The sequence below is a fragment of the Lipomyces arxii genome (assembly GCF_038497795.1).
Source record: "Lipomyces arxii strain Phaff 12-163 unplaced genomic scaffold V1512scaffold_9, whole genome shotgun sequence".
Taxonomy (NCBI): domain Eukaryota; kingdom Fungi; phylum Ascomycota; class Lipomycetes; order Lipomycetales; family Lipomycetaceae; genus Lipomyces; species Lipomyces arxii.
The window spans coordinates 252,951-272,336 of record NW_027117708.1 but is presented as its reverse complement, the minus strand read 5'-3'; the positions used below and the strand labels follow the sequence as shown (position 1 = coordinate 272,336).

Below are 19,386 nucleotides of genomic sequence, written 5' to 3'. Positions count from 1 at the left end.
TTGGAGTCGTATAAGATTTGTTCAACGATAAATCATTTGTTCTCAGTGTCTTCAATTAATTGATGCGCAGTATTTGCGTATTGTACAAAAATAGGTTTAGGGCTACATCAAATTCAAAAAAATAAAATGCAAAACCACTCCACACGGGACTCGAACCCGCAATCTTCCGCTTTTAACCCTTCGTCACTCAAAAGTAAAGATAGGAGGCGGACGCCTTACCATTAGGCCAATAGAGCATCAACTCAGACCAAAAATAAATTAGAGACATCTATAAATTGCCAAATTTATATTTAACAAAGTTTATAGAGACGATAGTGGTATGTTATTAGTATCAATCTGTAGCTTGACTTTTGTTTAGTTTGGTTTGCTATTGTGTTTTTTTACATTTCCTCAATATGAGCTGTAAAAATTGGATTAAGTTTTGTAAATTTCATAAAAATTGAGGATTGTGCGGCTTGAATGGTTTGGACATCTAAACGGATAATTACACATTTCAAGTATTTCACAGTCAGTCAATCAATGCCTGATCCAGGTATGTCAACTTGCCTTAATATGAGAAATAACACTGACGAACAAGAATTAGCACTAAAACTGCAGAATAGCGGTGTCAAGACTGCCGGGTCGTTCGATATTGTCGCGACATATCGCAAGTTTCTGCAAGATGATACCGAGATGACGATGCCTGTTGCTGCTATTGAGTCGCTTGTGGTGTTGTTAGGTTTGACTGAGCGTTAGTGATTTGGTGGTAGCGTATTGATTTGGTTGCTGATTTGACGACCAGCGGCGACCGCGTCGGAGTTGATGGATATTTTGGCAAAGTCAGTGGTGGAGCTCAAGAACGGGGTCAACAACTCGATCAGTCTGTCGGCCGGGTGCGATATGTTTCAGAGATTTGTGTTGAAAAACATTCAAGACTACGGAGTGCGTTATTATTGCGTTGTTTCCATGAATTGAACCCAGACTGACTTATTGCAGGATTGGGAGGCATGCCGGCGACATCTGGTCAAGAACGGCGGTCTGTTTTTACAAAGGGCCAAAGCTTCACGGTTTAAGATTGCTGAACATGGATTACCATTCGTCCAGGACGACGACGTACGGTAGCACGACATCACCCCTGCATTTTCGCTGACAAGATAGACAATTTTGATCCACTCACATTCGCGTGCCGTCATGGAACTCCTGCTCCTGGCCGCATGCAGACATATTCGGTTTAGTGTGTTTGTAACAGAGTCGCGTCCGACGTGCGAAGGAGCTACAAGTGCAAAAACATTACGTGAAAACGGCATTCCTGCCCGGGTCATTGTCGATGGCGCCGTAGGCTGGGCTATCCAACGAGTACGTGTTTTTACCTATCTGGCTGCAACTAAGCTGACTTGAAAAGGTAAATAAAGTGTTTGTGGGTGCTGAAGGTGTTGCTGAAAGTGGCGGTATAATCAACAGAGTAGGTCATTAATTGAATCTGTCGCTATATGCTTACATCGCCAGATTGGAACATATCAAATCGCGGTTATGGCCAAAGATTCAAACAAACCGCTATACGTCGTCGCCGAAAGGTTTGTTGTCATTTACAAACTTCAACTTGTAGCTAATCACCACAGTCACAAATTCGTCCGTTTATTCCCCCTCTCACCGTTCGACCTCCCGGGCAACAACAAGACCGCAGAAACCTTCACGACCGACCAGACCGACGACGAGATTGACTCAAGCCCGTTACTCGACTTCACGAGCGACAACCTCATTACCGCGCTGATCACCGACATTGGCGTGCTGACGTCCAGCGGAGTCAGCGAAGAACTCATCAAGATGTGGTACGACTAACTGGACTGTAAACAAAAACATGTATTATATTGCAACAGCAAACACATACAATTATTTGAGTCTATTTAATGCCGCCACTAAAAACAATTACGCCAAACAGGGTACACAAATAAATAAAACATCAATGCAATCGTTTCAGATCTTCAATAATGCTCGTGATCTGGTTAACACTGTATCCAAGCTTGATCCCGCCTTGCTGTCCAGTCACAACAGCCTCCTTCTCACTCTCGCTCAGCTCGAGGTAAAGCTCAAGATAATCTCCGTCTACAAATCGAACCGGCTCCTGTAACTTCCTGCGCTGGTTCGCAAAAGCCCGGAACGTCATGATCTTCAAGTTGCCTGCGCTCTTCACAATTTTAGACATGTTGGTCTGCAAGTTGATCAGCGTGTTAATGTGCTCTGGCAAAATTTTACCGTAAAGGTATATCCCACCATCCCGGGTCGCATAGTACGCCTGTGGGATCACGATCGACTCGGTCGCAGACACGTCGTCGTTTGAGCGTGGAATGCGCCGGATCCGATTCACGACCTCGCCAATCCGTGTGCTCGACACAACCTGCAACTTGGATTCTTCGGACCGGCCAACACTGTGTGTACGCTCGATCATTTCGGCAGGCGCCACGTTCTCGCGCTGAAACACAACCATATTTCCCTCTGCCTCTGACCCAAGACTGATATCTTCATCTAAAATCTCAACATCCGTCATCCACATCGGCTCAAAATGTCGCGAAATTTCTTCAAACTCGTACTTCACGGTCACATCATTCGTCGCGGACGTGATACGTAGCAAAGCGGCACTCTTCATTAAGTCGCCGACTAAAACATAGTCGTCGTATGCTGAAAGCGTGATCGCCATGGTCGCCGATCGAAACATGCCCGATTCACGAAGCTCCAGCGAGCCAGATAGCGCGTTAGTCTCAAGTTCAAATAGATGCACGATCGAGTTGATGGCACACACCAAGTGCTCATTGGTGATTTGCATCGCATACACACCACCGTATCGTTCAGATGTCAACAACAAAGACAATCTCTTGTCCCGGGTAACCTCAAACACCAAAATGCGACCCTTTGTGTACTCCTCCCGGTCACCAGACACGTATCCAGTGCCTACAATCAAATACTCCATACCGTCAAAAAATCCGCTCGCGATACTCTCTGCCATCTCGTCAAACTCAAGCTCGTAACTGTCGACAACCTCAAATAAAGCCGAATCTACAATCTTGACTGAGCAATTTAACGTTTCGTCGCCAGTGTACGCATCAAGTTCGGTCTTGAGCGCAATCAGACCATACACGCCTGCTTCTTGAGACATCACTGTCAGTCTGCGTGCAGTCTCTTCAAGCTTCAACGTCTGAACATGTGTGCTCATCAACTGATCAATCACACCATACGAAATCTTGTCTTCCATCGCAAACACCAAAATTTCTGTCGCGTCGTCTTCGTTCGCCATCGAGCTCTTGCAAACCGCAACAGCAGTAGGGGACTCAATGTTGACGCTCGAAATAGTTACCTTGTTTGTGTGCCCGTAGATCATAACCGGGTGGCTACACACAGCAAGTAACGAGTTGCTAAGAGTATAGAGCGAAATTGGTTGCGTTCCAAGTACAGTGGCTTTCTGGTCACTTAGCTCTCCATCTAGCGCCGTATTCGGACCAATGCTAAAACTATGCAGCGTACCATCGGCCATACCGGCATACAACAGAGGGTTGTCAATGCCTGCAAAGTTCGCAACTCTAAGAGATCGTAGAATGTTGCCGCTTAGAGTTGCGGTGGTGCCAATTTGCGAAAGTTGAGGCAAAGTCAGCAGTGCAATCGTGCACTCGTTCCACAGACCAGCAAAGCACAAATCATCAACCGCAGTCAAACACGAAATTTCGTTTGACATGACGACATTGCTCAACACTTCCAGATCCCATGACAGCTGAACCAATGTCTTTTCAGCAGTAGCAAGAATGATGAACTCGCTAGTAGTGGTAGCATTCGATATCAAATTTCCTTGATAGGTTGCAAGCACAGTAGAACTAGTCGCGTCAATAAGCTTAACTTGAGACCTGCTAATATGAACCAGTTTAGACCCGCTAGAAGCAACTTCAATCGTCGGTTCGTTCGGGTTAACGTTATTCCACCCAATTAACTCCTCAAACGTTCCTTCTTCTGGATTTCCCTGAAAGACTAATGTATTCTCGACAAATGAAGCAATGATAACGTCGTCGTCTAAAGTCCACAAGTTCGTAATGCCACTGATACCACCGATCTCAGCCAAAATATCAACACCAACACCGGAGCGCACAATGCGCAAGGAACCGGATTTAAATGCTCCTGAACACGCAATGACGTCAGTTGCACTTTCTCGAGGAATAATTTGAAAGTCCGTGATTGGAGCAAGGTTAGGAATCACCTGGACTGACTGAACATGTGGCTCTTCTGGGTCTAGGTAAAACAATGATGATGGTGAAAAATGTGAGGTCACAAAAAAGAAACCAGCATCAAGATATGTTAGAGTAGTAGGAATAGAAGTCTGCCAATTAGTAACAGTGGTAACTCGAAAGAGTATACATACTTCTCCAATTGGCGTAATTTTCCAATTGTTGACCGCCATTTGCCCATTTGGATCTTCAAATAGCTCGACTTGGAGCATGTAAATTAAACCAAACTCGTCACCAAGCAAAAATCGTTCGCCATTGTCATCAATACGAGCAGCAGCACAAAAATTTATGGGACCCTTGAACGGAATTTTAATAGGACTTAAACTACTAGCATCTCTGGAAGGAAAATATGTAAGCAATTGTTCTCCTAAAAGAAAAAAGCCACCTAGAAGTGTTAAACAAAAAAATTGTGTGATTGTCTAATTGACCGTACCAGCACTTGTCGCAAAAGGTACCAGTAATGAAGCCCCTTGATCGACATATCTTAAACCAAAACCCTTGATTTCTTCTAAACGGCCATCAAGGGTGTGAATTTCGTACACCTTGACATGTCGTGCATGTTTACCATCGCGGTATAGAATTGCAATCGTAGGCCGTTCAACTTTTTCTAGAAATATGATTGATACTATAATCAATTCTTCAATATGAAGCTTGATTGGTGGATATAAAGTTCCGCTAATGGTATTGGCAGAATCTTTTGCTGCACTGATCACTTTTGATGATCGCTTTTTCTTTGTCGATATCAGCGGGATGTAAGTCAAACTGCTCTTGTTAATGTACAATAGTATGCCACGATGCTGTGGATCCATGATAGCCATATGTTCAGTATCAGTATCAGGCATGAACCTGTCATCCAGATCATTAAGCACCTGTTCAGTTGCCAAACGACCATTTTTATATGCAAGCGTAAAACATGTCGAGTCTTCTGTGAGAACGAACAGCCATGATACTTTTGACGTTGAAGGCTTAAACGATTGAATAGATGTAATTGTGCCATTTACAGGTAACGAGAACTGCAATTGTAGACCAGAAGCCTGGATCGAGTATACGTCGATGCAAGCTGGACGAGCCAGCACTAGCGAGACCACATCAGGAGTCAGCAAGTCTGTACAGACCGAGTAACGGACCGACGACGGCTTGTGAATTGCAACAGAATACGACATTTTGATAAGAAGACGAATTGATCATTTGCCTGAACAACTCTATCTGCAATTATTCTCTTCTCATGGATCGAGGTAGAGGGATGTCGAGATTGGAGATACCGTCACATTGAGCCAGCCGACCCTTATCCCAGGTTAGGGTGCGGCGCTGATGTATCTCCGAGTTTTTGGTTTGCGCGGGGCATATTGAAGACTCGGACTTGACAAGAAAATAGTCACTTAAATCAGTTATAATATGGTTGATAGTCTATAAAGGCGAATGTCAGTTCTTGCAGCAGTAGCCACTTTGAGAGCTCAGTCGTACGCAATCACTGCTATTGACTTCCACCCGTCAAACTTGAGATTGGTCTCGGGGTTAGAATTAATTGAACGTTGGTTAAAGAACTTATTGCTGATCTTCTCTGTAGAGACGAAGAAGGATGGTGTATTCAATGGTCAATGCTTACAAGGAGGCCTTTGGCTGTTTGGAGGTCACATGAAGGATCCTGTCTGACTGTTAAGTGGCTGTCTAGTGAGCTGCTCTTGACGTATGCTGAACAAATCAATTGGTCAGATTAATTCTGACAAATTATAGTCATGGAAGAGACAACAAGCTGCACGTGTATAGACTCGACACAGTGCCACTAGACACGAAGTTGCCCAAGCCTGAAGACTCTCCAGATCAATGGAGAAAGCCGTGGTTGGCAGTGTCGATGGACGTCAATGCACTAAATTTTTGTGCCGCCGCGATACTTGAACCGAACCGTATTGCAATTCCGGGCTCATTAAATTCAGATACCGTATGCTGTTTGAGTAGATTGCTGGGTTTTTACTGACATAGTAGATCGATGTGTACGACCTGCTTCCACAGCTGTTAAGACCTTACAAGGCTATCACAGCTGAAGTCAAAACTGGTATCGTGATGGCGATTGAACTTGTACAGAACGTGCTAGTTGCAGGTTATGAGAGTGGACATGTGGCCGTGTATAGACTTTTGGACGACGGAAAATATTTAAGACTTTATACATGCAAGTCGCATAGTCAGCCAGGTATGTCAATTTCACGTTGTTGTACTGTTCACTAAGATTAATTAGTTTTATCGATCGCATTGCATTCTAGTGACAGCACATTTATATCATCAAGTGCTGACTCCAAAATCGTAAAGCACCCGCTGTTTGTTGAAGCGGAGACTGCATATTTAGATGCCGAATTCATAAGCGAGTCAGAACCGCTCAAGATTGTCGACATTAAACACTGTGGGATTGCTTCGATTGACATTCGCGACGATCAGAAAATATTTGCGGTTGCGTGCTGGGACGGTATGGTTCGCGTTTTCCTTTACAAATCTTTGAAACTGCGTGCCAGCTTTAGAGGTGGTCGTCAAGATAAAGTATCTTGCGCTAAGTTTGGCTATACGAAACCGATCGCATCGACTACCCCGAGTACTGAGCCAGCTGCTTCAACACAATTAGTGACAATTTCAGAGAAGGCGATCGTCAGCAGCGCGATTAAAGAACAACAAGAAGAGAAGCTCAGAAACAAGCATTGGCTTGCGGTAGGCGGAAAAGACGGGCGCATTGGCTTATGGGAAATATATTAAACAAATTGCAGTTTTAGAGTACCATGTAAAACGCCATGCAAAACTCTTCAGCCCAAATTGAACTCATCAGCTCCAACGTTAGCGTGCATCTGTGCTGCCTTGATCATCCGTTTCTTTGCATAATCAGGGCCCTGATCGTGACCCCTCCTCTTCTTTGAGTCATCACCAGCAGCCATATTTTGCCGTCCCAGCGTGGTCGGGGTCTCGCGAAGTCCAAAACTCTTGGCAAGGTGACCAAGATGCAACTCCCGGAAACTAAAATAATCTCGTTCGCTGGACAAATGAGTAGTATACGCGCGCACATGATTCGTGAATGCGGACTTGGCCTGCTGCAATGTTGTTTCGCTTTGTAAGATCCAGCGCTCGACATTGAGCTGAGCATTAGTCGCTTGATCTTGCCACACCAGCTTGCCTCCAAAAGCTGAACTGAGCACAGCCGAGCACTCGCGTTTGACGAGAGCAGACTTGTGAAGCGGCGTTAAAACGTCCGTAACGTACCCTTCTTCCTTGCCCGGCAGCACAAAAATAGTAGACCAGCCAGAGTTTCCGGCGCGTGCAGTTCGTCCGACTCTGTGCAAATGATCTTCTTTAGCAAAAGGCGGGTCGAACTCGATGACATGTGAAATCGCGGGCAAATCAAGACCACGAGATGCAACGTCGGTACACAGAAGCACAGACGCAGAAGATGCAACTTTTGCAAATGCAGCAAGTGTTGCTTTTCGCACAGGCTGGTTAAGAGATCCATGCAATTTGTGAACAATGGGAGAAGACAATTTAAGATATGTCTTCAAAACTTGAGATGGGAGCGATGTTTTCTCTTCAGACCCCTTTGGCTTTATATCTTCATCATCAGAATCTGGAGCTGCTTCGTCGCTCTCTCGAGTGAACATAGAAAAGTGGAAGTTGACTGAGTCTGAGCATGACAAGAAAATCATGATTCTAGCATTTGGATTTTCTTTAATTATGTTGATGACTGATGCCATTAATGAAACCATTCGCAGTTTCATTGGAACTACAATAAACTCTTGATGTAATTGATCTGGAGCCGAAAAGGCGTTATCGGAAACTTCACCCTCAGCCGACTCCCCTGTCTTCGGTTCAACATCACCATCGGTAGAGTTGCCGGCATTGATATGTAAAGCATTTGATAAAGACTGTTCACCAAGTTTCTCGACGTCTTCTCTCAACGTAGCAGAGCACAGAACCGTGACCCGACGGTTTGGCAGGCCTCTAATCGGATGGGTTCGTATTCTCGACGACCTTTCTAATCTTGACAAGATCTTGGTTATGGTCTCTTGAAATCCCAACTCAGTCATTCGATCACCTTCGTCCAACACAACCCAGCGAACCGCCGACAAATGCAATGCTTCGGTATTGTCCAAATGGTCCGCCAGTCTTCCTGGCGTACTGACTAGAATATTTACACCTTTTCGTAGCCGTGCTTTTTCTGATTTTTTACGCTCACCACCAATCACGATACCCGGAACAATGTAATGGCAGCATCCTACCAGAGTCTCCAAAACTGAATAGATTTGGTTCGCAAGCTCTCGCGTCGGCGCGATGATAATTGCAAACAGTCCACTATCTCTAGACAGTTTATCCGGACATGACATCAAACTGTGAATAATGGGCAAGACGTACGCTAGCGTTTTACCAGATCCAGTTTGGGCTTGTATGAATAAATCTCGCGGATTCGTAGCAATGAAAGGCGGGATAGCTGTAAGCTGAATAGCAGTCGGGTGCTCAAAGTGCAGCTTGGTTTGAACAAAGTGTGCTAGAGTAGAATTGATTCCAACACCTTTGAACGAAGTATCGTCAACGAGTGGTGCATTTGACGGATCATGCTCAGCCAGGACCTCAGCTGGAGCTGCTGTTGGCTCACTGATTGGATACGAAGACGTAAACAGAGACGATATAACTTGTGACTTGTTTGTACTCGACTGCCCGTTGGATGAAAACAGCCGACTTGAACCTGCGTTGGCTGGACTGTATGAATCCCCCACGTCTCCAGCACCACCGCCTTCAGAGCTGCGCTTTAAATTCCGTATGCGCTCGACATAAATCCCATTACTATTACTGCCACGACTGTTCCGTTTCGGTTTACTTGCTTCATCGATTGTATTATCGGTAGTTTTGTTCTGTCGCTTGACTGTTCGCAATGCAGCTCGTTTGGCCTTCAACCGTTGTGTCCATTTTCCTTTTGGCAAGTTCTGACTATTAGATACAGCAACTTGCTTTGTACTAGTCGGGAGCTGTAAATTTAATAGAATACCGTCATCGGCCATGACTAACTTCTGTTATACAGTACTTTATTCAAACAAAGCGTATTACTTTATTGAAGTATGCCTTTGCAAACAGGACAAAAAAATTACAATTTTAAAGTTTAAATGTGCGGCTCAAAAACTCTGAAAACTCCCAAAACACAATTTTTGATTCGCGGCGGAATTTTGCAGACAAGTGTTGACTCATTACAAGCAATGTCTAACGAAGTCCCGTTTGTTATAAAAGAGGAGGCGGACTTGGATGAAATGCAAGATGTTTTGCTTGCTTCGGATACCAAGGAATCTAAAGTGGAAGTTGTTGAAGACGAGCCCGAAGTTAAGCCTGAAGTTAAGCCAGATGTCAAGCCAGAGGTCAAGCCTTCAAAGAGTCACATGATGAAGTCTTTAAAAGAGGATTTTCCTATGAAGGACGATGAAGATGATCCAATTGTGGAAGAGTTTCCGATATATTTGTCGTCTCAATTGGATTCTAGTATGCATATCTTTCAATATCCCGTGCGACCAAACACACGACCATATACACGAAGTAATGGTGAAGGAGTGCTTAATATTCGGATAAAACCAGAGACTGGTATCGTTAATATTGACGTGCCAATCAATACTAAGAAGTTTTATGATACAGAAAAGGGTGAAAAATGGGGTTCGGTTGACAGACAGACTCTTAGTGGTGTTTTGAATAAGTCTGAAGGTTACATGATTGGAATATTCAAGGATGGTATGCTTATGGATGAAATACAGAGATTCGTATGTTCTAACAGACTAGGCGAATTGCATTTAACGCCAGTTAAGTCTACATGCCAATTAAGACCAAGCTTTGTTTACGTTGACAAAGATATACAAACTGAGCGTGAGATTGCTAGATCAATAAAGCACGATTCTTCAAAGCCAAAAGAAGTTCGAGCAGTTCAGGTATGTTCACGTCAATGATCCTGATACAATAGCTAATGGTACAACAGATGAGTGCAAAGTCATCAGATGATACAGCTCCACGATACAGTGGTGCACTAGCAGCTAGAAAACGAGCTGAAGAAGAACAGTTCGTGGAGTTACAATGGTATGACAAGGACACAGAAGAGGCATGGGAGATTGCCGACCAACTACAGTGCTCTAACAGGGGCAAACTGACAGCGATCACTACACTCGAGCAGTACATTGATATGCTCTGTAATAGTAGTTAACCTGTATTATGTAGATCGAAAAGAAATAAATATTCGCCATAAAACAGCATTATTATAAGGGCGAACTGTCGAGGCTGATGGTGTTGTGGCTGTGTACATATGCCACTGTGCGGCGCACCGCTCAAAAATCCTTTCGTCCCAAAAACCAAAAAAAATATTCGCCTCCAAAATTCTTCACCTCTACCCCCATAACACCCCCCCTCTCCACTCATTCAACCTGCTTAGTCCTTATGGCTGCTCGTTTATCTGCAAATGCGAATAATCTCGCGCCTCGCGGATTTTCTCCGTCGACCGCGTCCGGTTTGTCGACTCCGATGTCATCAACTACATCTTTGTCCTCATTGGCCTCGGCTGTGTCCTCTGTTTCAATCTCTTCGCCCATCTCTCCTGCGAGTGAAATCTTGACCTCGCTTTCTTCTGTAAATACTATCGGAAAGGCCAGAACTCTTGCTGGTGATCTCGCTGCCGTTGCTGCTGAGGCGGGTCCTGCATCGCTCCAGAGCTATGGGTAAGTTACTGCAATTTTACTAGTCCCTTCTCAATTCTAACTTATTTTAAAGCATTCTTGAAAAGTTAAAGTCGCTTGCAAAGTCTAAAGGACCTGCTATCGTTCGCGAATCTGCCTTGTTGGCTTATACCACACTTCTTAAGCAGTTCGGCTTTCAGTCGCCAGCTGAGGCTTACTTTGTCTCTTACTTCACACTTCCTTATGACCTTCTCGCAGATAAGGAACCTACTGTTCGCAAGGCTGCTCAGACTGCCGCAGATATTGAGCTTACTATCTTTCCTTCGGAAGCCCACACTTCGGCTCTGATTCCCCTTTTGTCTGATTACTTGAATTCAACTGCCAAGTGGCAGTCTAAGATTGGTGTGCTCAAGTTGTTGGAAAAATTCGCTTCTTCGACTCCGCCAGAAGCTCTTTTGCGACAGTTTGTCAACCTAATCCCAGTGCTGAGCAACTGCATGCACGATATGAAGGCTGAGCTGTCTAAAGCTTCGGTCAAGACCACAACTGATCTGGCCAAGATTGTTGATAACATGGATATCTCTTCGCGTCTGCCTCTTATTGTGAGCACTTTGGCCGAACCTAACTCTGTGCCAAAGACTATTCAGACTTTGTCTCACGTCACATTCGTCGCTGAGGTTACTGAACCTGTTTTGTCTATGCTTGTCCCCATCTTGTCTCGTGCTCTAAAGCAAGGATCTAGCTCGCAGGACTTGCTCCGTCAGACCGTCATTGTTGTCGAGAACTTGACTCGTTTGGTGCACAACCCGCGCGAAATCAGAGCGTTTCTGCCTTCGTTGCTTCCATCTGTCAAGCGTGTTGTCGACACTGCCAGTTTGCCAGAAGTCCGTGCTTTGGCACAGAAGGCGCTTATCGTTCTTGAGAATGCCGAGAAAGAAGAGGGAACGAACCACGTTGTCCCGGCTGAGCTTGTCGAGAAGCTCACAATTGACGAGAACTCTGATCCTCTCGTCGTGCAGTACGTGGCAGGACTTGTGTCCGTTGACGTCAACACTCAAGAGTGGGAGCGGATAAATGACGTCGTCGTGCCTTACTTCAACGACAAGGTCAAGGCCGGCAAGGTTGCCGCTGAAATTTGCGAGTTTTACGACAACCTTTTCAACCCTCGTATCGTTGACGATTCTGGTGAGGAGGGCATTGAAATTGTTAACGCAAAGTTCTCATTGGCGTATGGTGGTAAGATGTTACTTAACAAGACATACTTGAGACTGTACAAGGGGCACAGATATGGTCTTTGCGGACGTAACGGTGCCGGAAAGTCTACTTTGATGAGAGCCATTGCCAACGGTCAGCTCGAAGGTTTTCCCGACAAGTCTGAACTCCGAACTTGCTTTGTTGAGCATAAGCTCCAAGCTGCCGAGGGTGATATGGATCTCGTATCATTTATTGCCAAGGATCCTGAACTCCAGCACGTCGCGCGCGAAGAAGTCGCTGGTGCGTTGGCTGAGGTCGGATTTGATGAAAACCGCCGTGCCCAGAACGTCGGTGCTCTTAGTGGTGGATGGAAGATGAAGCTTGAGCTTGCGCGTGCTATGCTTATGAAAGCAGATATCTTGTTGCTTGATGAACCCACCAATCATTTGGATGTCACCAACGTCAAGTGGCTTGAAGATTACTTGGTCTCGCACACAGATATTACTAGTTTGATTGTTTCTCACGACTCTGGATTTTTGGACAAGGTGTGCACAGACATTATTCACTACGAAGAGAAGAAGCTGGCGTACTACAAGGGTAATCTTGCAGCTTTTGTTCAGGTTAGACCTGAGGGCAAATCTTACTACACTCTCAGTGCTTCAACTTTGACCATGAGATTCCCTCCTCCTGGTATTTTGACGGGTGTCAAGTCCAGATCAAGAGCTATTGTTCGTATGAACCAGGTCACGTACACCTATCCCGGTGCAGCCAAGCCTTCTCTTTCCAACGTCAGTTGCGCTCTATCGCTGTCTTCACGTGTTGCTATTCTAGGTGCCAATGGAGCGGGAAAGTCGACCTTGGTCAAGCTTCTTACTGGTGAAATGATTCCTCAGATTGGCAAAGTCGAGAAGCATCCTAACCTACGTATCGGATACATTGCCCAGCACGCGTTGGCGCACGTTGAGATGCATTTGGAAAAGACTCCTAACCAGTACATTCAGTGGCGTTATGCCAACGGTGATGATCGGGAGGTGTTGATGAAGCAGACTCGTATCTTGACAGACGAGGACAAGGAACAGCTGGCCAAGTCGATCGATATTGGCGACGGCAAGTCGCCACGTAACATTGAGTTCATTGTTGGTCGTCAGAAATTGAAGAAGTCGTTCCAGTACGAAATTAAATGGGTTGGTCATATGCCAAAGTACAACACCTTCTTGTCGCGCGAGAGACTTCTCGAGCTTGGTTTCCAGAAGATGGTCCAGGAGTTTGACGATCACGAGGCTTCCAGAGAAGGTTTGGGATACCGTCAGCTCAGTCCTCCGGTCATTCGCCAGCATTTTGAGGATGTTGGTCTTGACGGAGAGATTGCCGACCACGTCCAGATGGGTGGTCTGTCCGGTGGACAGCTCGTCAAGGTTGTTATCGCTGGTGCCATGTGGAACAACCCTCATTTGCTTGTACTTGATGAGCCTACCAACTATCTTGATCGTGAATCGCTTGGCGGTCTTGCGGTTGCCATCCGTGATTGGACGGGCGGTGTGATTATGATTTCTCACAACGAGGAGTTTGTTGGCGCGTTGTGCCCCGAACAATGGACTGTTGCCGACGGAAAGGTTGTGCAGAAGAATTCTGCTGTTGTTGCGTCCGACAGATTCGAGGATTCTGCTACGCCGAGCGAGAACGGAGACTCTGCTGCCACGTCGGCCGCTGCTTCGCGTGCTGCGTCGCCGACGCCTGTCGGTGTGACTGACGATTCGTCGCCTGCCAATATCAAGATCAAGATCAAGAAGAAAAAAATGACGAGAAACGAGAAGAAGGAGCAGGAGACGCGTCGTCGTCTACGCCATATCGCGTGGTTGTCATCGCCCAAGGGAACTCCTCATCCTCCCGATACCGATGACGAGGAGTAAGCATGTTGTCGCTGCTTGAATTTATTTAGAGTTTTATTATTATTTTGTTGTCAAGGTCTGTTTTGGCGGGGAACCAAAAAAGTTTTAGAATGTGGTTGGCTCTTGTTTGGGTTCAATTTGTGTTCGTTTATAGATGGTGGCGGGTTCAGGGAATATGTCATTAAGGATTCATTGTACTGTTACTTCATGTTTTGCGATATTATTATTAGATTCCGTAATGTGTCTTATGACCGCAAGCTGAGCTTTGCCTCGTCCTCAACGCTGATTTCCGAGCCTTCCAGCGTGTCTTCGACTTCTCTGACCAAACCACGCATGTACTCCAAGTACTCTTCTTTCCCAATAATGCTGACTGTGTTGATCCCGGCCGACATGTGTGGGTAACTACCAATCTTGATGCCCTTGTCATTCACGCGGCTTTGGAGCTCGGTCAGGAACGGCGCCATCTCGGACTCCATCTTGTTAGTCGTGACGAGCAATCTGTGCTTGCGCTGCGACGGCGGGACGCGCGGCAGGATGTGCTGTCGCAGACCGAATAATAATCCGTTGAATAACCTGGATATTTGTCAGCACAGTGAATTGCTGGTTTTAAAAAAATTGCGCACTGAGGGATTCCGGGCAAGATGTGGATCTTGGACGCGACACAGACGACAGGAACCCATGAGTTTTCGAGTGTGTAAAGGTAGTCTGACTCCGCTGGGGTAGAACCGTACGGTAACGTGGCCATTCGCATCTGAGCAGCGACGGCGGCCTTGTCGTTCGGGTCAATCTTTCGGCGACCCATCCGTTTCATGCGCTGTACTGTTTCGTCGTGCAGAGCTAATGGCAGATCAAATGCTTTGGCGACTAGTGTATCTGTCAGTTTTGATCCTTCGCTCAAAACACAACGCACCTGATTGATACGTGATATCGTCATGCGTAGGCCCGATTCCTGTAATTGATCAGACTTCAAATCCAGTCAATATTTTCGCAATGACACAAACCTCCTGACGTAACGACGAAATCGTATTTTTTAGCCATCCGTTGACATGCTTCAACAATCTCATCTTCCTCGTCACCAATGACCTCGATACGTTGCAGATCAAGTCCAATTTCAAAACAAAATTTCGCAAAGGTGTACGAGTTTGCTTCACGGATCTTGCCGTTTAAGACCTCGTCGCCTATGATCTGTTTTGCAATCGTCAATTCAAACCTGTAGGAGAAGATAAAAATTTAAAGCTTACTAGGCATGCGGCAGTAGAAAGAGAATGAGTGGCCATTGCTCGTTTACATGAAAGTAATTTGGGAGGGAGTGTTTTGCCTGGTAATCTCCACATTCGCACACACGTCTGCCGGAGGTATTTGCTGCTTCTCTACAACGGGGAAGACGTCAAAAAATATGACCGGTCTCGGAGTCTCTCTGCGGCTCAATTCTACGTCATGGGCAATCAAGACTGTTCTTTGGGCAATTGATAAGTCACAATACAAATGATATTATGGAATACAATAATGAAAGGAAAGAGCTGGTATTGAGAATATCAAAACAGTGTTGAGTAAGTATACAAATGGCACAGAGGAAGCGCAGCTCAATTCCAGACAGAAAACAGCATTTAATCAAGAAGAGCAACGTTGAAACACAGAATAGAGACAGATGGCACAGTAATTAAGAGTATTTCGCAGCGAGATGTTTGTCCGACTTGAAGTAGATTCCACCAACACCCCAAATAGTGTTCCACTGGTCGAAAATGCTGATTAAACAAGTAGACATGACAATATCAGCAGCCAGCTGCCGTTCGTCAAACTTGATCTCCCAAATTCGCGTCCCTATTCGTCTTGCGACTGCAATTTGCTCTCTGACTTCGACCTGGTTAGAACCCGGCTTGGTGTGGACTTTTTCCAGAAACCGCTGTCGCGTCCATTGATACACGGTACCGTCTGGCAGGATGAACACGCGAAAATTCTCACCGTCGGCGACGACGTGATGGACTTCAACCAGACCAGGATTTTCCACCATTTCCGCCGACGCGTGGAACAGAACCTGCGACTTTAATCCGCCAATATGTATTGTAGATAGTGGATGAGCATCCCTACCATCGAGAAGGGAGTACGTGACTCCTTGAACTTCAGGAGCAGCTTGATGCCGCACAAACCGAAACAGTTTTGTTCCAGTCCGCGAATACACATTCAACAGCTTGTTGTTCAACCGGAATTGCGGCCGTAACGTATACGATGTCAATCCCGACTGGGGCATTTCGCGAATCACTGGTTGAATCTTTGATGGCGATAACTGCGAGTTCACGTAATGAGTGCCGCCCGCAACAGCAGCAACTACTACACCAGCAATCGGAATCAAAGCAAGAAGAAGTAACGGCATTTTCCGTTACAAAAAAGGAGGTGAGAGTGCTGATTAGTGTGCCTTAAGTAAGTAGTTCACTTAGTCCCTGATTGAATAATTAAGGTTTAAAGTTTAGGTTTACCCTAGCACGACTGTCAAAAGGACGGCGAAGCTTCACCCGATATGGGCAAGAAGCATTAGTAATAAAGCGAAATTGCTGATGTAATTCCGGTTAACAAGAAAATAAAGAAATAATAGTAACTGACCTGTCTATTGCTTGAAAACAAACTGAATTCCGCATTTCACTCGACTGTTAAAGCAAAGCTCGACCGGTGCGCTGACCACCGTCAAGGCCGCGACCGCAATGGCCCATGGGATCCCCGGGGAGGTCTGATCGGGTCCAAAAATGACCCTAACCCCTTAGAGTATATTGACCCCTATGTAGTTTAGCATAGCCCTAACCCACCAGCTAAATTGGAGTGTTGAGCTTAAGGAGTAGACTCGTATCGAACGAAAAGAACTGTGAAAGATCTTAAAAGTAGAAGAGGCAGAAAAAAACTGCTAACGCTTTACGCCAAAACAGTTCAAATACAACTCGTCAAGTTTGTGTTTATTAGTGCGTTCGTGTTTTTAAACTGCAAAACGACCCTGAGCAAATCAATAATTGTAAGTCCATTCCAGATATCAACAAATGGCTGGGATTAGAAAGTGCTATTTGAGGTGGTGCGCCTCGATTCAATCTACTTCTATTGTTGTTTTAAAGTGTCAGTTTACAACCAACTAACACCGCTGACTATTTAGATCCATTTGAAATCAAAAGAAAAGAAATGTCGAAGGTTAGTTGTAATTGATTTATTTAGTTGATTTGGTCGCCCTACAGATGCTAGATGGATATTGTGCAAATAGCGAGGGAGTTTAGAAGATCGTTCACATAAGCCAAATCTTGTTACGGGGCACAGTGCTGATGTTTGATATTAGGCACAATTTTTACAAGAGTACAAGCTTGTTGTCGTCGGTGGAGGTGGTGTTGGTAAATCAGCGCTCACGATTCAATTAATCCAGAGCCATTTTGTTGACGAGTACGATCCAACGATCGAAGGTTGGTCCAATTCCTATGGATTCACAAAATCACCAAGCTAATTGGAAACAGATTCATATCGTAAGCAATGTGTTATTGACAAGGAGGTTGCCCTTTTAGATGTGTTGGACACAGCTGGTCAGGAGGAGTACTCGGCTATGAGAGAACAATACATGCGGGCCGGGCAAGGATTTCTACTGGTTTACTCAATAACATCAAGATCATCGTTTGATGAAATAAGGACGTTTCAACAGCAGATCCTACGAGTCAAAGACAAGGATTATTTCCCAATCATAGTCGTTGGAAATAAGTGCGATTTGGAGACGGAACGGCAAGTATCACAACAAGGTAAGCAACTTTTTGAGTGCCGAAAGTCAAACCACTAATAATTTCTACAGAGGGCAAGCGTCTTGCAAACTTTTTCCAGTGCGGGTTCGTTGAAACAAGTGCCAAACAACGAGTCAATGTCGACGAAGCATTTTACAACTTAGTGCGGGAGATCCGAAGGTTTAACCGAGATCAGGGATCGAACGGGAATGGGGCAGGAGCGTCAGCGAATGGAACTGCTGTACCGGGGCAGTATAACGCACAGTCTGCGGAACGGAAAAATAGTAGTGGTTCATGTTGTGTCATCATTTGAGTTGTTTTAGGTAGTATTTGGTAATAATTTGGAAAAATTTTATTCTAGTCTTAAGGATTGAGTTATATATAGACTTGGTGTGATTGTGATGATCAATTCACCATGTTTACAAATAGTTCACGTACTTCTGTAGACGACTATGTTTAATACTGGATACATTCAGTTATTAGAGATTAATGACCCGCGTGCGTTTGTATATGGAAAGCAGTACTTGGGTGGAGAGGATGTGCGGCTCGTAATGTGGTGAGAGTTAATCAATGTTCGCGCGCGACGTCACTCTTCTACCTTGTGATTCAATTAGTGATCCCGATTGCACACTGTTCAATTGCTCATAGATTAAGTAGCAAGAATGGGTACTATTTTTGACGTTCCACCAAAAAAAAATCCGGGTGCTCCGCCAAAAGATGTGGTTCTTCAACCGACAACCATTGCACTTTCGGTCCGAGAATATTCCGATATCTTTTGGTCAAACGAAGCAAAATTAAAGCCACGAGATAGAGCAGATATTGTGTTTCAATTGGACAGACTATATGTCTACCAACGTTTAGGGGCATTAGCAGGATTTCTAGTTTTAGGAGTCGGAGGTGATATTTGATCTTCATGATGAATTGGAAATACAATGCTCATTCTAATTAGGATCTATTGCGGCCAAGAGGTATTTTCCTCGAAATGTAATGTCTCTCACTGCATTTTCTTCAGTTTTTGGATTTACCCTTGGCAGTGAAGTATGTTAGATCTGGCCTTGATAGACATTGAATTAATGATCCAGTTTGGATATGACGGCGCATATAAAAGGGCGTTACGGGATTTTGAACGTCGACCTCAGTGCAAGACCGTGATCCGCCTGATTGGATACAGACCTACGCTATCATTATGGATCAATTATTATTCTAATGGTAAGCCAGATGAACCTTTCAGTGCGTGGTGGAATCGAACAGACGATATTTCGAGTATCGGAGAATACGGAGACAGCATGATCCAAGACAAGGAGGACGAGTTTTACGACGACGAGAGATTTAAATCATCACCATCGCTGCCGCCATCACAGCCGGCAACAACTTCAGGCTGGAGCATTCCTGCCAAGCACAATCCTGGATCAGATGACCGCCGTTTGGAGTTATCACCGCGTGATGACAACGGACAAGAGCAGTTTGACCGGTGGAGAGACGATGAGTTTGAGAGTCCGGAGAAGTTCGAGAAGGATATGGAGCTTGAACGGGCAGGCGAAGATCAACCGGACGATTTTTCAGTAAGTGAACGAAAGTATTCACGATCAAGATACGATTGATTAGACTGCTGAGAAGGGCGCGATTGAATGCACGTGGAGTAGCGAGAATATGTAAA

At 45.2% G+C, this 19,386-nt stretch overlaps 10 protein-coding genes and 1 non-coding gene across 11 annotated transcripts; 6 read left to right on the top strand and 5 right to left on the bottom strand.

The window, feature by feature from the left end:
- Window positions 1-135: 135 nt before the first annotated feature.
- Window positions 136-236, bottom strand: V1512DRAFT_t42. The gene has a single exon. It is a non-coding gene; the product is annotated as a tRNA-Arg (tRNA).
- A 52-nt stretch (window positions 237-288) lies between these two features.
- V1512DRAFT_263655 (uncharacterized protein) lies at window positions 289-1,944 on the top strand. The gene is made up of 8 exons (XM_066916538.1): window positions 289-532; window positions 578-730; window positions 782-921; window positions 976-1,092; window positions 1,138-1,335; window positions 1,382-1,441; window positions 1,486-1,553; window positions 1,599-1,944. Exons 1-8 carry the CDS (start codon window positions 460-462, stop codon window positions 1,816-1,818), a joined length of 1,029 nt encoding a protein of 342 aa, XP_066771184.1. The 5' UTR covers window positions 289-459; the 3' UTR covers window positions 1,819-1,944.
- On the bottom strand, window positions 1,840-5,572 carry V1512DRAFT_226137 (CPSF A subunit region-domain-containing protein). The gene is made up of 3 exons (XM_066913846.1): window positions 4,678-5,572; window positions 4,379-4,629; window positions 1,840-4,336 (listed from the first exon to the last, which is right to left on the bottom strand). The coding sequence occupies exons 1-3, from the start codon at window positions 5,405-5,407 to the stop codon at window positions 1,940-1,942; spliced, it is 3,378 nt and encodes a 1,125-aa protein (XP_066771183.1). The 5' UTR covers window positions 5,408-5,572; the 3' UTR covers window positions 1,840-1,939.
- A 91-nt stretch (window positions 5,573-5,663) lies between these two features.
- Window positions 5,664-6,983, top strand: V1512DRAFT_208606 (WD40 repeat-like protein; the record flags this gene model as incomplete). The annotated part of the gene is made up of 5 exons (XM_066913442.1): window positions 5,664-5,758; window positions 5,812-5,931; window positions 5,979-6,183; window positions 6,228-6,432; window positions 6,478-6,983. 5 exons carry the CDS (start codon window positions 5,664-5,666, stop codon window positions 6,981-6,983), a joined length of 1,131 nt encoding a protein of 376 aa, XP_066771182.1.
- A 23-nt stretch (window positions 6,984-7,006) lies between these two features.
- V1512DRAFT_169148 (P-loop containing nucleoside triphosphate hydrolase protein) lies at window positions 7,007-9,344 on the bottom strand. Its single transcript, XM_066913109.1, has one exon. The coding sequence runs from the start codon at window positions 9,266-9,268 to the stop codon at window positions 7,031-7,033; it is 2,238 nt and encodes a 745-aa protein (XP_066771181.1). The 5' UTR covers window positions 9,269-9,344; the 3' UTR covers window positions 7,007-7,030.
- Window positions 9,345-9,667: 323 nt separating this feature from the next.
- V1512DRAFT_208756 (DNA-directed RNA polymerase III subunit Rpc5) lies at window positions 9,668-10,443 on the top strand (the record flags this gene model as incomplete). Its single annotated transcript, XM_066913449.1, has 3 exons — window positions 9,668-9,980; window positions 10,029-10,174; window positions 10,222-10,443. 3 exons carry the CDS (start codon window positions 9,668-9,670, stop codon window positions 10,441-10,443), a joined length of 681 nt encoding a protein of 226 aa, XP_066771180.1.
- Window positions 10,444-10,612: 169 nt separating this feature from the next.
- V1512DRAFT_276463 (P-loop containing nucleoside triphosphate hydrolase protein) lies at window positions 10,613-14,249 on the top strand. Its single transcript, XM_066917870.1, has 2 exons — window positions 10,613-10,951; window positions 11,004-14,249. The coding sequence occupies exons 1-2, from the start codon at window positions 10,674-10,676 to the stop codon at window positions 14,011-14,013; spliced, it is 3,288 nt and encodes a 1,095-aa protein (XP_066771179.1). The 5' UTR covers window positions 10,613-10,673; the 3' UTR covers window positions 14,014-14,249.
- On the bottom strand, window positions 14,151-15,364 carry V1512DRAFT_263643 (MoaB/Mog domain-containing protein). Its single transcript, XM_066916537.1, has 5 exons — window positions 15,234-15,364; window positions 14,994-15,177; window positions 14,903-14,941; window positions 14,616-14,856; window positions 14,151-14,565 (listed from the first exon to the last, which is right to left on the bottom strand). The coding sequence occupies exons 1-5, from the start codon at window positions 15,324-15,326 to the stop codon at window positions 14,238-14,240; spliced, it is 885 nt and encodes a 294-aa protein (XP_066771178.1). The 5' UTR covers window positions 15,327-15,364; the 3' UTR covers window positions 14,151-14,237.
- Window positions 15,334-16,591, bottom strand: V1512DRAFT_263637 (uncharacterized protein). The gene has a single exon (XM_066916536.1). The coding sequence runs from the start codon at window positions 16,361-16,363 to the stop codon at window positions 15,653-15,655; it is 711 nt and encodes a 236-aa protein (XP_066771177.1). The 5' UTR covers window positions 16,364-16,591; the 3' UTR covers window positions 15,334-15,652.
- A 560-nt stretch (window positions 16,592-17,151) lies between these two features.
- Window positions 17,152-18,042, top strand: V1512DRAFT_248106 (ras family-domain-containing protein; the record flags this gene model as incomplete). The annotated part of the gene is made up of 4 exons (XM_066914525.1): window positions 17,152-17,160; window positions 17,303-17,423; window positions 17,475-17,750; window positions 17,801-18,042. The coding sequence occupies 4 exons, from the start codon at window positions 17,152-17,154 to the stop codon at window positions 18,040-18,042; spliced, it is 648 nt and encodes a 215-aa protein (XP_066771176.1).
- Window positions 18,043-18,391: 349 nt separating this feature from the next.
- V1512DRAFT_248105 (uncharacterized protein) lies at window positions 18,392-19,330 on the top strand (the record flags this gene model as incomplete). Its single annotated transcript, XM_066914524.1, has 3 exons — window positions 18,392-18,626; window positions 18,679-18,767; window positions 18,812-19,330. 3 exons carry the CDS (start codon window positions 18,392-18,394, stop codon window positions 19,328-19,330), a joined length of 843 nt encoding a protein of 280 aa, XP_066771175.1.
- Between the last annotated feature and the right edge of the window lie 56 nt (window positions 19,331-19,386).